At 42.7% G+C, this 14282-nt stretch overlaps 1 protein-coding gene across 1 annotated transcript; it reads right to left on the bottom strand.

Annotated features, from left to right (window-relative positions):
* Positions 1-3525: 3525 nt before the first annotated feature.
* On the bottom strand, positions 3526-5433 carry FOXL3 (forkhead box L3). The gene is made up of 3 exons (XM_009641833.1): positions 5327-5433; positions 4362-4530; positions 3526-4008 (listed from the first exon to the last, which is right to left on the bottom strand). The coding sequence occupies exons 1-3, from the start codon at positions 5431-5433 to the stop codon at positions 3526-3528; spliced, it is 759 nt and encodes a 252-aa protein (XP_009640128.1).
* Between the last annotated feature and the right edge of the window lie 8849 nt (positions 5434-14282).

A 14282-nucleotide genomic window follows, 5' to 3' on the forward strand; every position in this document is an offset into this window, starting at 1 on the left:
TCTGGGTCTCTCTTTACAGTCAGGAAGACCCCTCGAGATGAGGAATTGAGCCAAACACCAATACCTTTCCTCACTTTGGCTGCTGTGAACCAGCCCAGTGATGGCCTCGGTGGGGTGCAGACCCCTGCCCTGCCCTGCTCAGCCTGGGCTTCAGCTCAGATTTTAACCCATGTGCCAAACCACCTATGTCTGGAGATATTCACCTGTTTCAACACAGGGCAAAGAGGGAAGTTCCTGTGAGGTTTTCTTTTTTCTTTGGTCCCCTGCCCTGCCCTGCTCAGCCTGGGCTTCAGCTCAGATTTTAACCCATGTGCCAAACCACCTATGTCTGGAGATATTCACCTGTTTCAACACAGGGCAAAGAGGGAAGTTCCTGTGAGGTTTTCTTTTTTCTTTGGTTATGGCTTATGTAAGTGGCTGACAGGCTGTGATAGAGCTGAAGAAATAGCTCTAGACTCAGAGTGCAAGGATAAAAAGAAAAAAACCTAGACTTTTCCCCCCCTTCCCTGAGAAAAGGTAATTTACGTAAATTTATCCACGACCAGCATACGGCAATAGCTCACAACTTTGTTAATGGAAACCTGGTGATCCATAACACTTGTGTGGGAGACATTTGCTTGGGGGTAATACAATATTAATGTTAATATCAATGATCGATCAGAGGATTTGCAAGAAAGGCATAAAGTATTTAATTATAATTACATTGGGAATGGCTTTGTAATGGCTACGACATTTGAATAAGGTCACGTCTAGCCCTCACCCCTGTTATGTTGTTCTATATTAAATGCCATTCACTTTAAGTGCTGGAAACCTTTCTGGAGTCGTCAGAATATAATATACTGGGTAAATTGAAATATGTCCCTTCATTTTTTGAAATATGATTGATATCCTTTGCAAAACAAATGTTAACACCTATTTGTACACAAATTTCTTTGATTGTATGTTAGGGAAACTCAGGTATGACAGTCTCTCCTAGCAGGCACTTTACTGTGAGCAAAGGACATGGCTATTTGTGAATATTAATTCATCCTACTGAAAATGGGTTTGGCTCTCTGCTGGAAATCCACCTGGGTGTAGTTCGGCCTTTCCTAATACATTTATCCTATATTGCTTAGTAGCCGTAACTGTATCTCCATGGGTCTCAGCAGCCCACCATGTTCACTGGGGTAAGGTGTATCCTTAGCAGGAACTTTTGCTGTCATTGAGTTACCTTTTGCTAACAGCATTAACAAAGAACAAGTAAGAAGAATCATATCCGCACATTTCACAGCAAAAAATATATATTTCAAATATACCGCAGGTGTGCACTATAACTATCAGCCTAACAGCAGCATTGCCATGTTTAAAACAATCAAGAAAAAAATCTGCATATAAAGCATGAACATATAAATGTAGGTAGGATCCCAGCGGTGCACACATACCAGCCCACATGTGAGTGCATGCATACATTGAAGTACTAAATGAAGACATGCTCTTCCCACACATATTTACTACTGAGCATAAATACTAAAGGAGCAAATTCTCGTCCCTCTTCAAATGAGAATCCATCCGTCCACTGACCCAAGAGGTTTTCTTCTTTTTCTAATGTCAGTGTAAACAGCGGATCAATGGGGTCTAATGAGTCAAACTTTGCTTTCAGATAATTGCCAAGAATAACCATTGATTCACAGAGAATTGAAAGGTCCCATCTGAAGGCAGAATTTGGTCACAACAAATCATCCCTTCAAAGGCTGGAAGACATGCAGTGATGTAACCGGCATGATTTTCCGTTTTGTCTTTTCTGAAGAAGCAGCAAAGACTTTTGCATGCTATGGGAATGCCTGAAGATAGCAAGCTTTATAGTTTTCCAAAAAAATGAGCATTTATTACCAATCAGTGTGAAATACCACTGATGGTAAATTTTAAGTATATGGCAGGAGTTTCAGCATCATGACAACATACATCATGCATTTTTACAACATATAAGTGCAGTGATATTGCTCCCTTTCTCAATAACAATATATAAGAATATATAGTATAAATGTACAGTATATATTAGACACAATGTAAAATAACTTAGTGAAATGTCAAAGCTTCTGCATAAAAAGTCAAGTCATGCCTGAGCATACCTCTAGCACAATTTTGCTTAATCTTATCTCATATACCTTCATTTACCTTTAGTTCATGTTGCAAAGATAATTTTATCTCTCTGTATATAATAGCTTAAAACCACCGGAATCCTTGTCCTTTTTTCTTCTATCTGCAGTAGGTGAAGACTGTAGTAGCCAAGCCAAAACCAAGATTTTGTGGAGTCTTTACTGATGTTGCCGTTAGGTACTGGGAAGCAATTCATCATGAATAAGTTGTATAAAAGCAAGTTCTTAAATGCTCGTTACAGCTCATCACTGTCCATCGGGTTCTGTTCTAAAATACCCCACTGCATGTAAATGGTAATGGAACGGCTTTCTTCAGAAGTGGAGCTCATGAGCTAACATTGCTATCTGTAAATTATAAATCCCACCAGCTTTGCTGAAATCCTATCAAGTACCACTTTGGTAATTGCTTGCAAGAAGGATCAATAAATATCTATTTAATAGGAATATACAAGTTGTCTCAAAGCAAGTAGGTGGAATTCTGGCTTTGGTCAACACTGGATACAGCTTCTTGCAAAGCTGTGCCTCCCTTCATGCTTGCTAAATGAAATATGTCCAAGGACTTCCCTGCGGCATCTCAGGAAGCTTTCTGATAGTACAAGGGGAGAGGGTAGGGGTTTTTTTAAACCCAGGCATTAAGAGGCCCTATGACTCTGCCACGCTACCCTTCAAAGTCTACCAGAGTTCAACAGCCTTGCAATTAGCTGTCTTGGAATTATTTTGAATACAGCTTCACTTCAAGAGTTTAAACAACTCTGCCCTGAATATCAATAAAAATATACTTTTAACACTCAGTAATAACTACATTTTATAATTAATGATTAATTAAGCTGCACAACCATTTGAAACATGACGTCAAAATAAAAAATAAGGGAAGACAGAGAGATTTTTTGTGATTCCGTTTAAGAAAACCAAGCCCCCCCCTCTTTCCCCACCTTCTCAGCCAGTGTGAGTTGACAGAATTACACTGGTTTAGATCAACTTAAGTTCTGACCTACATACTTCAGTGGAATTAATCCTAATTTCCACCAGTGAAAGTGGGCTCAATTTCACTTCGTCTTTAATAAAGCAATGGGTGATAAGCAAGTCTCTTTTCTCTCAGATTCTGCTTGAGAAAGGAAATTCTTTGTGGTGTTAAATGATGTCCATGGCAGTTTAAAAAAAAAAGCCAGAATGTCATGAATTTCAGCATAGTGAAAACCAGTATCGGTAACTGTTATTTATGCTTTAACCTCAGCAAAGTTCTTTGGGTACAGACAGTATCAGCTGGTGAATCGGTAACCCTTCTGGGTACTGCTCGGGAAGAAAGCAAGGAGGCAGGCAGCTGATTTTCAGTGACATGAGGCTGCTGAATGCACTGCAACTCAGACTTTGTTACCATGAATAAATAACATCACATTGTCCAGAACTGGAGATTAATTTGCTGGGCCTCCAGTAGATGATATTTATTTTCTTGCATATTATACTGAGATCTCAGGACAGGCAAAGGGTCGGGGGCTGACAGAATGTAATCGATACTGAATTTAATTTCAGAATCCGATTTTGCTAAGGAGGAATTGCTTAGGCTCTGCCTGTTGGTCATGCTGTTTGGAGCAAACCCACGGGGCTCCAGTAGTCTTGGTCCTGATTCAATTCTTTCATGTTTACTTTCAGAAGAGGAAATGTTGTTTAAAGCAGAGTCCATAGAAGACATGTCGGGGGATGAAGGACTTTTTCCTCTGCTTGGTCTCTGTTCCTTATGTTCCCTCTTCACGTTCCTCCTCCTCCGTCTTCTCCTGTAATTCCCATTTTCAAAGAGGTCCAGCATGGATTCGCATCCTGTTGCAAAGCTCCAATAGTTTCCTTTCCCCTTCTCATTCCCTTCTGTTCTGGGAACCTGTATTTATTTAAAGGCAGTTCAGTATTTGTATGTGTTACAGATGCTGCTGCTGAACATCTGCATTCATTTACATTCAAGAATGGTGTAAACACATATGACAAGACTTTTAAGCCTATTCTCTTTCATTATACGGATAGGATGTAAACTGCATCCTCTTCAATTTGTTATCTATTAGCATGCATCAGACAAGGACATACTCTTTATCTCTATAATTGACAACTCAGAGAGATTTTAAGTGATTCGCAGCTCTGCTGTTTGTTTCCCTTCTTTCCCAGTGATGAGATTATTCCTGCATATGTTTATTTTAGCCATGCACAGTGTGTATGTAAATATACAGTTACTGATCTTACCTTTACAAAACAACTGTTAAGCGATAAGTTATGTCGGATGGAGTTCTGCCAGGCTCTTTGATTTGATCTGTAGTAAGGAAATTTCTTCATTATAAAGTCATAAATGCCAGAGAGGGTGACTTTATTTGAAGGGCTTTGCTGGATGGCCATTGCAATTAAGGCAATGTAGCTGAAAAAAGGAAAACTTGCCGTTACACCATCACCTCACTCACATATTCAGATTTTAGGACCTCATAGGTACATGTGTGCCAATATCCCGCTTCCAAAAGTTCTCCCGGTGGATCTGCACCCTGACTCGAGACGTCCTAGGGATAAGCCCCCAGCATGGTCCTGCCTCTCTGCCCCGAGCCCCCGGGGTGATGCACGGGCGTTACTTCCAGGCAATTGAGTCCCGGTCGGGCTGTTTGCCTTGGCACTCAGTGAAGAGTGCTTAGGTACAGGAGGATTACAGAAAGATCACCCACCTCTCAAACCCCGTCAGAAAAGTTTCCCTGAGCTAGAAGGCTGCAGTGAGACAGAGCAGGCTCAGAGACACTGAGACACTGAGACACTGTCACTGGAGACCTTGCCTGCTTGTGGGAAGGACCTTGGCTGCCCCTGCAAACCCCTACACCGCACACCTTCCCACCACACCGGGGATTATCTGCACCCAGTTCATCCACTGGCATGTGGCACATTTAATTCCCCTTCTCCCAGGGCTCCTGGAGGTCAGAGGAGACCACCTGAGGTCTGGTGGCTCAAGGCATGCCAGAGTTACTGTGACCCCATACAAGAAGAAACAAATTGTGAACACTTCAAACACGGAAAGGGGGGTAAATCTGCCTGCTGCGGTGCCTGTGCTGGGGCCAGACCCACTGCGCACGCCTGGGGAGAGGTCCCACGCTCCCCCAGGAGATGAGATCCCACCATCCCAGAGCTCAGAAACCTCCCCAGAGATGGGGGGACTTGGAAAAACTTCATCTTACCTGTACGCTGGTCTGGTGAATTTTTTCTCTTCGTCAGAACTACAGGTAGGATAATCATCCCCATCATAATTAAAGCAGTTATAGGGGTACTGCGTGTTGTCAAACATCGTCCTGCTCCTTGCTCAGCTCCTGTGGAGTGAGAGAGATGGAGTGATGTTTCTCAGAGCTTGGGCTCCCTCCTCCCTTCTTCCCTCCCCTCTGTCTGCCTCGTTCCCTCTCTCCCCCCTCCTCACGCTCCCTCTCCTCTGTGCACACATACTCTCCGTGATGGGGTGGGGATTGTTTTTGCAATTCTCGCGTCCCAGACAGCCTGTCTGTTAGGATATTATTTTTCTGGGGGGCTTGTTATTGTTGTTATTGCTCTTGCCTCCAATGGGGTGGTGGAGCCAGGCGGCTGGTGACTGATGGAGCTGGTGAATTGGGGGTGAACCTTTGAACCGGGGTGTGCACTGCCGGTAGCTCCGCTCAGCTCGCTGGGTGGTCCGGGCTGGAGAGGGGCCAGCGCTCCCCCCGCCACATCCACAACGTGACAAAAGCAAACAGCATGGTGTTAATAAATCATGCTTCAAGGTCTCTACTTGGAAATTAAACTTTGAGAACAGAGTGCAGCTCCCCCCCCAGCCCCCAAGTCCTCCCCCTTTGTATTTTTCTTGCCCCAGCGAAGCAGGGTGGCTTTCTTATTTATTTATTTTTAGAAGCCCAATGTACAATAAACAGACGTTCCAGGCAGTAATGCACGCTTGTCCTGATCTGCAATCTATAATACAGTATAATAGACATACATTATATTTCCATGACTAAAGGAAAATGTGTATGTTCAAAGAAAGTAGAACAGAGGGATATGAGGGACTACTGTCAAACAGGAAAGTAAAAGGAAAATAGCTGTAGGCAGGAGAGCTGCCTGTGTGGGCTTTGATCTGAAGGATGAATTAGACTAATAGCCCTGTGTGTTGGCATCCAATACTGTAACAATTTAATAGTTTTTCAATGCTTTGGAGTGTTTTCCAACAAGTGATGTAAACCAAAGGCATCGCGCACCATTTCAGGGGGGACTAAAAAGGTGTGTGCCACATGACAATTAAATTATTTGAAGACAGCTCTGTCCCAGGAACTAGCCCCAGGAGGAAATGGGGTTTGGAAAAGAGAAAGCAAATTGGTGTGCGGAGAGTTACCTGCATGGAAATATAAAAGCAGAAGCACTAGCAATGCAACTTCTGTTTTCTATAGCATCTTTCATACAAAGTATGTCCCCAAACCCCTTTTGGAGTTAAAGGATACAATTAAGGGAAAATTCGTCTGAGTGATAAAGGGCCCTTTAAAGCGATGCTAAAGTGGCTCCTGGAGTTTTGACAAAGATGGACATAAGAAAGCTTTTTCTGTGGAATATAAAAATAGATTATAGCAGGGAGTAGGGCATGAAAAAGTGGCATGAAAAAAAGAGATACAAGAGGCGTTTTCTTGGGAATATGAAGCCAGAGCAGATACCCCAAATAAAAAATTATCTCCACTCTAAAATACATCAATAAGCATATGCATGAGGCATCCACTGCGGAGGAGGTCTTAATACAAAGGGTCAGCTACTGCTGCCTAAGGCGTTAGCAGGGCTTTAATATTGAGTAAGATAGAGCAGATTCAGTGGTGGAGAATGAAACATATAACGTCTGATCTTCATTCATACTCTGCAGCTGGACTGAGAAGGTTTAAAGTAAAGAAGCAGCTGGGCCCCAGACTTGGGAAGATTTTCCCTCACTAAAAAGAGCGATGCTTGAGACACAAGTAAATGTCCACTTTGGTTTTTAGCAGCGGTTCTTCTCTTTGGAAGTGTTTTACCTCACTGAAATTCCAGTAATTCACAGTCTTGCTCCTGATTTATAACAATTTTTAAAAAGCAGAACTGGCAGAGTTGATTTTACACAACCTGTTAGTGCCTTTTTTTCAGTTCTTCATACTCTATTTCTGAGAATTGCCTTGCTAAGAAAGTCAGACAATACACTTTGACCAAAATCCTCACATATTTACTGACAGTATGTACTACGTGAAGTTTCCTGTGATGGGAATTAGAGTGAATGATTGTAGTGTCATACATGTGGTAATGTTATTTACCTCAAATCCTGTATTTTCTTGCCGTGGTGAGTCCAATCAGCTCGCCCATGTCTAGCACATCTGTAATGTGCGTTATAGCTGGTGAGTAGCTCTACTCTCTATGCAAGAGCTCATGGCCACTGCATTTCTTATCCATTTCAGTGGAAAATAGCACTTAGATTAAATTTCCATCTCAGAGGCTGTTTGTGAGTCTAAATTCAGCAAATGGAGGTGGGACATAACAACTGGCACTGGTGCCCTTGAGCAGCATCTCAGGAGTGAGTGGGACCATGGCTGGTGCAGGGGCAGCTTGGCAAGATACATAGGAAACTCCTGCCATTGCCATTCGTGTAACACCTAATCTGTGGATAAATATTATTATTTCCTGATAGCCAGCAGTGGGCTGGAGGATTGAGTTTCTGGCTCTGTAAATATCACTAAATTCATCTGCTGCAAATTCATGTAGACCATATGAAGAATGCAGACCATTTCTCAGTCCTACAAGATCAGAAACAAATTATATATTGTCTCTCATAAACCTGCTTCTGAAATCCAGATATGCAAAACGGGCTGACTATTTCTCAAGGTATTTTTTAAAGCCTGCATACTGATATTTTATCCCCAAGTGAATGTTTATGGTCCAATTATAATCCTTGAAAATAATATTCATAAAGAAATGCTAACATGCTCTTATACGTACCGTGGTGAAGTTAGCAGGTGCCATGCTTATGGTGGCAAAACATGTTGTACAATAGCTTTTTCCTAGCATCTGTGCAGCCGTTATAGTTTAACTAGAGTAACTATAACTCATCACTGTCATTATCATAAAAGCATAATTTTGCCAGGCTAGTGTTTTCTTATGTTGTATATTTTCAGAACACAAAGTTGTAAACCACTTGATTTGAGATTGTAAATAGGCAATAAAAATGCTGTGAAAGATTTGCCCATTTTTTTAACATTGATATTAAAAAGTTATTTGCAATTTTTGTAATTATGACACAGATTATGAAAATTGTACGTGAAATTCAGACCGGTCATAAATCCAAACAGAGCTGAATTACTAATCGTTATAGCTCCTCAGAACAACCGTGAGTAGGACTGCATGTTGACATCCCAGTCATCTTATTGGTGTAGACTGGTGTTTACCAGCAGCACAGCTTCTCCTGCTCTCTCACTGACTTGGGAGCCAGAGCTGGTTGCAGTTTAGGACTTTATACGCAAACTTTTAAATTTATCATAGAATTATTTGGGTTGGAGGGGATCTTTTAAAGATCATCTAGTCCAACCTCCCCCACCACAGGCAGGGACATCTTTCACTAGATAAGGCTGGTCAAAGCCCCATCCAAGCCGACCTTGAACACTTCCAGTGATTGGACATCCACAACTTCTGGGCAACCTGTTCCAGTGCCTCACCATCCTCACTATAAAGAATTTCTTCCTTACATTCAATATAAGTCTACCCCTTTTCAGTTTAAATCAGTGGAAACGAGTGGTGGCCTTCAGCAGGCTTTGAATCACTCAAAGGTAGTCTATACCACCAGTAAAGTGTTTTCTTTTTAGTGCAAGATCTGTAGCTCTGGCAAACAAAGAAGAGGGTGGGGAAATGAAGGTGGTGGTACTTTCCTGGTTGCTCTGATGTGGGATAAGGAGAAGGAGAGTTCCCCAGGCTTGGCTGGGTATTTAGCTGTGATGGCACCTGATACCCCACTTAAGGGATCTTCTGACATTCAACTCAGTGACCCTCATTTCTAGGAAAGTGATGACTCTTGGTACACTGTCCACCTGCATTTCATCCTAAGTTGCTCTCTGCTTCCATCGGTTGAACTGCTTTCCCTTCTGCTTTTCTTTTGTGTTCATATGTAGGACTTCATGGAAATACAATTTGCACCACAATTTGTGGTTTTCTGCTGGAGCTCAGTGAGAATTGTTTATATTTCCCAGCTAAGGGATTATTTGGAAAGGCATTCCTCATCTGCATGCCTTCTAGCTGCAGCAGTGTAAACCTCATGCATAAAACACAGCATGGGTTTCTACTGAAACAGGAACATGGATAAGAAACCTTCACTAACAATTCATCACATTAGAGGTGGTAAATAAGGGAGCAACTACATAAACTAGCTCAGTCGTATTATCCCTGCCCTAGCTAGATATGGAGATTCACAAGGCTTATGTAAAAATCCATTTCTGGAGATGCTCAGTGTGTTTTGTAGTGAAAAATAGGGAAAAAAAAGGTTTTCGGGGCAAACCCCATTTCTTCTTCTGCTTCTGGGTTGTGAATATTGGTCAGAATTTTTTTTTCCAAGAAATTCCTGCCAGCCAAGCTCAGGGCTTTCCACAGTCTGGTGAAGCCCTGTGACCATGTTGCTATCAAGATAGATTGTATTTCCCTTTGGGCCAGGGAGGAGTTTAGATGGTACTTTCTTATCCGCTTGGTGTGCAGACCTGGTACCCCACTCCATCACTCTCCAATACAACGACACATCCCAGTTTCTTTATTTGATATGGATACATAAGGCAGAGGTTCAGAGTTTTCCTGCTTGTGATTTGGCATTCTTCTCCTTCTCCGTGGCACAAAATCTAATCCTCCTCTTTGACATCACAGATAGATGGGATAAAACACAGTAGGGATGTGCAAGGTTGCACAGGAGACTGGCCTTTATGTTCATGGGTTTGTTCCTCCCACAGCTATGAAAGCCCCTGGAATCGCTGATGCGTGAGGCTTTTGGAGACAAGTAGGAAGAGCTGGAGGGTTTGAAGAGGGGATAAATTGAGAGGTGATGTCTATTCTTTGCCATTACAGTGCACCTCTTGGACCAGCACAACAATCATGCCTTGACTCAGTCTACACTTGTTTACCAAAAACGGATATTATCTTGGCGCAGCTGCCATACCTCATCCATCTTTGGTCATTTCTCATTCCAGCTATGTACAAAATCATTTGGCTATAGGCCTCACTTCATACATTGTTTGAATTCTGCACCAGACACAGCTAATAGCTTGGGCCAGGAAACTTGTTCCAGATGTTAATTAACTCCCTCTGCATTAACTGGAATCACACAATTAAGGCCTGATTATTTATAAAACCATTTTGTCGAGAGAATTAGGAGAATGAACACAAACATCCTGGCTCACACTTTCACACAAATGTCCATGTGCTGTTAAATTGTGGAAACTGGCACAAGTTGTCCCACACATTTATTTTCAGCCATCATAATTATTCCAGAGGAGAAAGGACAACAGTCAGCCAGGCATTGAGGAGCAACACTGAAGCAAAGAAGCTAATTCCCAGCTGAGCTAAGGCCTACCGTTGTGGCACCAACAGGTCCCAGAGGTGCCTATCAAATATCCCATAGGCAATGCGGCTCTCCTACCCCTGTAAATCTAAATGACAGAGCAGCCTCATTTTACCCAGTCACAAATTGCAATATTTAGGAGTTTGGTAGCTACTCGGGGCCTGGAGGGCCTGGCCAGTGTCTATGGTGCTTTGTTTGCTCTCTCCCACACGTTCCTGGGTTTAAGAGTTTTTTGGGGGAGTCACACAAACACTTGACAGACCCATGACACAGCAAATTCAAACTTGTTCAAACCCATCTCTCCCATCTGCCTTGCACACAGCTCAGAGTCAGTGAATCAGGGACATTTTATTATCTGGTATTGCAAAATGGCCAAATACGAGGCAAGCAAATATAAGGTGCAAGCAAGCTTTGCCCAAGCTGGCTGAATGCACGTGGTCCTGTAAATGCAAAGGTAATCACCCCATGGCAATGCACGTCACCAGCTTCTTGCTGGATGGGGAGGTGGGCTTGGAGCTGCTGGAGCACATGCACAACTTGTCTGTGTCTCCAACCACAGAGACAGTCACTGTGAGAAGCTGTGACCCTCCAGGGACTGTTTGAATCAAGTCTGAATCAAGGCGCCCTTTGAATCAAGAGTCCCCTGACTCCCAATTCCTCCCTTGGCCAAGCCTGTGAGGTCTAGTGGTGTGTACTGAGCCAGGACCCACAGCTGTAGGACACAGACAGGCTGAGGTGGTCATTTACTGCCTCATTCCGCACCCTGTTGGCATATTTAGCATTATGAATCCTGCACCTTGTGAGAACACAAGGGATAGGGAGCGACAGCACTGTTATGTTTTGCTGATTTTATTTTCATTTGAAAGCAATAATTCATTCCAGTTTGGTTACTCATAACTCTCGCCCACGCAGAAGTTTTGTGGGAGCTGCATGAACAATCCCAAAACAACGCAGATCAAACGGGCAGGACAAAAGTAACTGGAAACTGGGTCCTAAATGAGTGCTGTTACTGAAGAAGGGGATGGTAGGCAGGGACTCATCTTCATTCGTAACTGAGCTGCAGCACTGCCTCTCACCAGGTCCTCCATCTACTGGTTTCCCTTCAGGCATAATCCCTTCTGATTTCTCCATAAGGTACGATTTGTGGCTGCGTGAACCTCCTAGGATATTCCAGTTTGCCATGATACCCATCTTTAAAATGGGATCACACTTTGGAAGATGTTTCCCACCTCTTAGCTACCAAGTGGTAGGAATTTTTCCCCATTACCAGCATGATTTCTTTTTCCCATAACCCACCCCTCCTAGCTCCTAGATCTAATTTGATTTATTTCCCACCGTAAGCAAGTTCAGTTATCAAGGCTTTTCTTCATTCTGAAAAAATTTCGTGTTTTGATAATACCAGTTAAACCACTCAACTTCATTCCAGGATAAACACTTGATGGTTAATGTGTCAGGAGCATACGATTACATTTTCCTCAATGCCAGACATAAGTCTTCTTCTCTTCCTCTGAATTAGAATAATCATTCACAGTTCATCATTTATCATCCTTCAAGTATTTGGCTATCTATCACATGAAAGCAGCTCTCAGCAGAGACCGTCAGCTAACATTGTATTTTGAGGTTTCTGCTGATAGCTCCTTAAAGAGGTGTAAGCTCCCTTCTTGCTTTTCCATCCTTTTCATCTTATGAGAGGCTTTCCGATGCGCACAGCGGCATCTAAAGAGAAATAAGCTTTGATCTCTGCCACCTGAAGTGCATTCTCACCATTAGTAGTTTCAGGTGAAAATATTTGTAGTGTAACGCTAGGCCTTGGTTCTGCTGCCTTTAGGTAGGTTGGGAGCCTTGCTGTGTGCTTATTTGCAAAGTCAGATTTTATGTTTGAACTGGGTAAGTGTGATAAAAAGAATATCTCTATAAATATAAACCAGCTTTGTTTCTCCTTCTTCTCATTAAGTTTTGACCTTAAATTACTTTTCTTCATCAGCTATTCAGTTTGATCAGTTTGAAATGCCTTTGGGATTTAAAAGGGCCTGGAATCAACTTGTGGTGCTAAAAGTTTCTCACTTTCCTTATGCTCAGTGTGTAGCTGCCTTCCTTTAGACAGCTGAACTTAACAAAATGAAACCTTTAAGAAGCTGAGTATTTTAATGGAAGCTTCTTCCCATTCTTCTGGTGTGTGGTACTTTCAGGTATATATAGACAAGTTCTCAGTAAACAGCATATCTTGATTAAGAGTTGAAGATTTCCTTATTTGAGAGTCAATTCCTGTGTATTTTCTGACTAACCTATTTTTGCGGTAGCGTTTAGACTAGCTGTGTAAGCAAAAGGGGGGTTATTTACAAGCTCACCTCTTGGTTAATGAATATTTGTGCAAGTAGTTTATTTTTCTTTAGTATCTTCCCATTTTCCAAGTTGTTCACCAGTTCTGTGAATAATTCTTGGGTCTTCAGAATTTAGAAATATCGGTCCTAATTCTTGAGCTCTGGAAAGAACACTTTTGGGGAAATAATGGAAGATGACTTATACATATTTAACTGCTGGTGTGAATTTCTAGGCAAACGGTAATTTATGAAACTTCAAGGATTCAGGGACTCTGTATGTGGCTGTACGCTCACAAGCTAACAAATAGGATCTCAGAAATCACAGGGGAGCAAAGTCAGCACTTTTACCATGCAAAAGATATTCCTAAATCCAACCGCTTATGTGCTCATCTGCTCTAATATCAGTGAAGAGTCCCCAAAGTGAACAAAGCACAGCATCTCTTCTTAGAGCTGCAGCCCAGCCCTATGGTGAAAATGGTGTTAGGTGAGGTGTTTTGCAGCGTGGAGCTTCACAAGCAGCAGAGCTGGGTTTGTGCCCCCTTTTGCAGCCCACGCAACAGTCTGCAGCCACAGCTCCAAGGGCACCCGAGCAGCCCCACGTTGTTCTTGTACAACAGAGCCGCAAGCAAAGGGCTTGTGTCAGCCGGCACTGCGGCAGCTGCTTGGGGTGAACGGGAGCAGAGGCGGAGGAGTTATGGGGGTGGTGACAAAGGCCGTGACATGACCCAGGAAACAACAAGGAATGTGTCTAGATTTAATTGCAGCTCCTGTTGTTAAGCAGGAACTTCAGTGTTACCATTTGTAGACTGGTCCATAAAGGGGTGATCAGTGGGTGGAGGTGAGACACAGGGATGATTTCAACTCTTCTTTCTTCATAGCTGCCTGGGAGCCTTGACAAATTGCTTTGTTTTGGGTTTTTTCCATCAATATTAGTCAATTTTGAAGAAAGATAGGCACAATCACAAAAAGGAATTTCAAATGCTCTGAGACTAACAAGGAATGTGCTGACCCTCCAAAACACGTCCTGCCCCTGCCCAGCACACAGTGTTCATCCGAAAGGAAGCAGCAATGCAAGACAGCCCTGGATATTTTGCTTCATGTCCCTATTTTTATCCCAACCAAACAACACTGTGCCTATGTGTGCTGATTTTGGCTGGGATAGAGTTAATTTTTTTTTCATAGTAGCCAGTATAGGATTGTGTTTTGGATTTGTGCTGGAAAAAGGGCTGGGAACCCACGGATGGGTTTTGTCCTGGTGAG

Source organism: Egretta garzetta, unplaced genomic scaffold, assembly GCF_000687185.1.
Source record: "Egretta garzetta isolate BGI_Z169 unplaced genomic scaffold, ASM68718v1 scaffold57, whole genome shotgun sequence".
Taxonomy (NCBI): Eukaryota; Metazoa; Chordata; class Aves; order Pelecaniformes; family Ardeidae; genus Egretta; species Egretta garzetta.

Coding starts and splice junctions, on each gene's coding strand:
- FOXL3 (XM_009641833.1), bottom strand. CDS start 5,433: ATGTTTGACAACACGCAGTACCCCTATAACTGCTTTAATTATGATGGG. Junction 4,531..5,326: donor TTCACCAGACCAGCGTACAG/GTAAGATGAAGT, acceptor TCCTTTTTTCAG/CTACATTGCCTTAATTGCAA. Junction 4,009..4,361: donor TTAACAGTTGTTTTGTAAAG/GTAAGATCAGTA, acceptor AAATAAATACAG/GTTCCCAGAACAGAAGGGAA.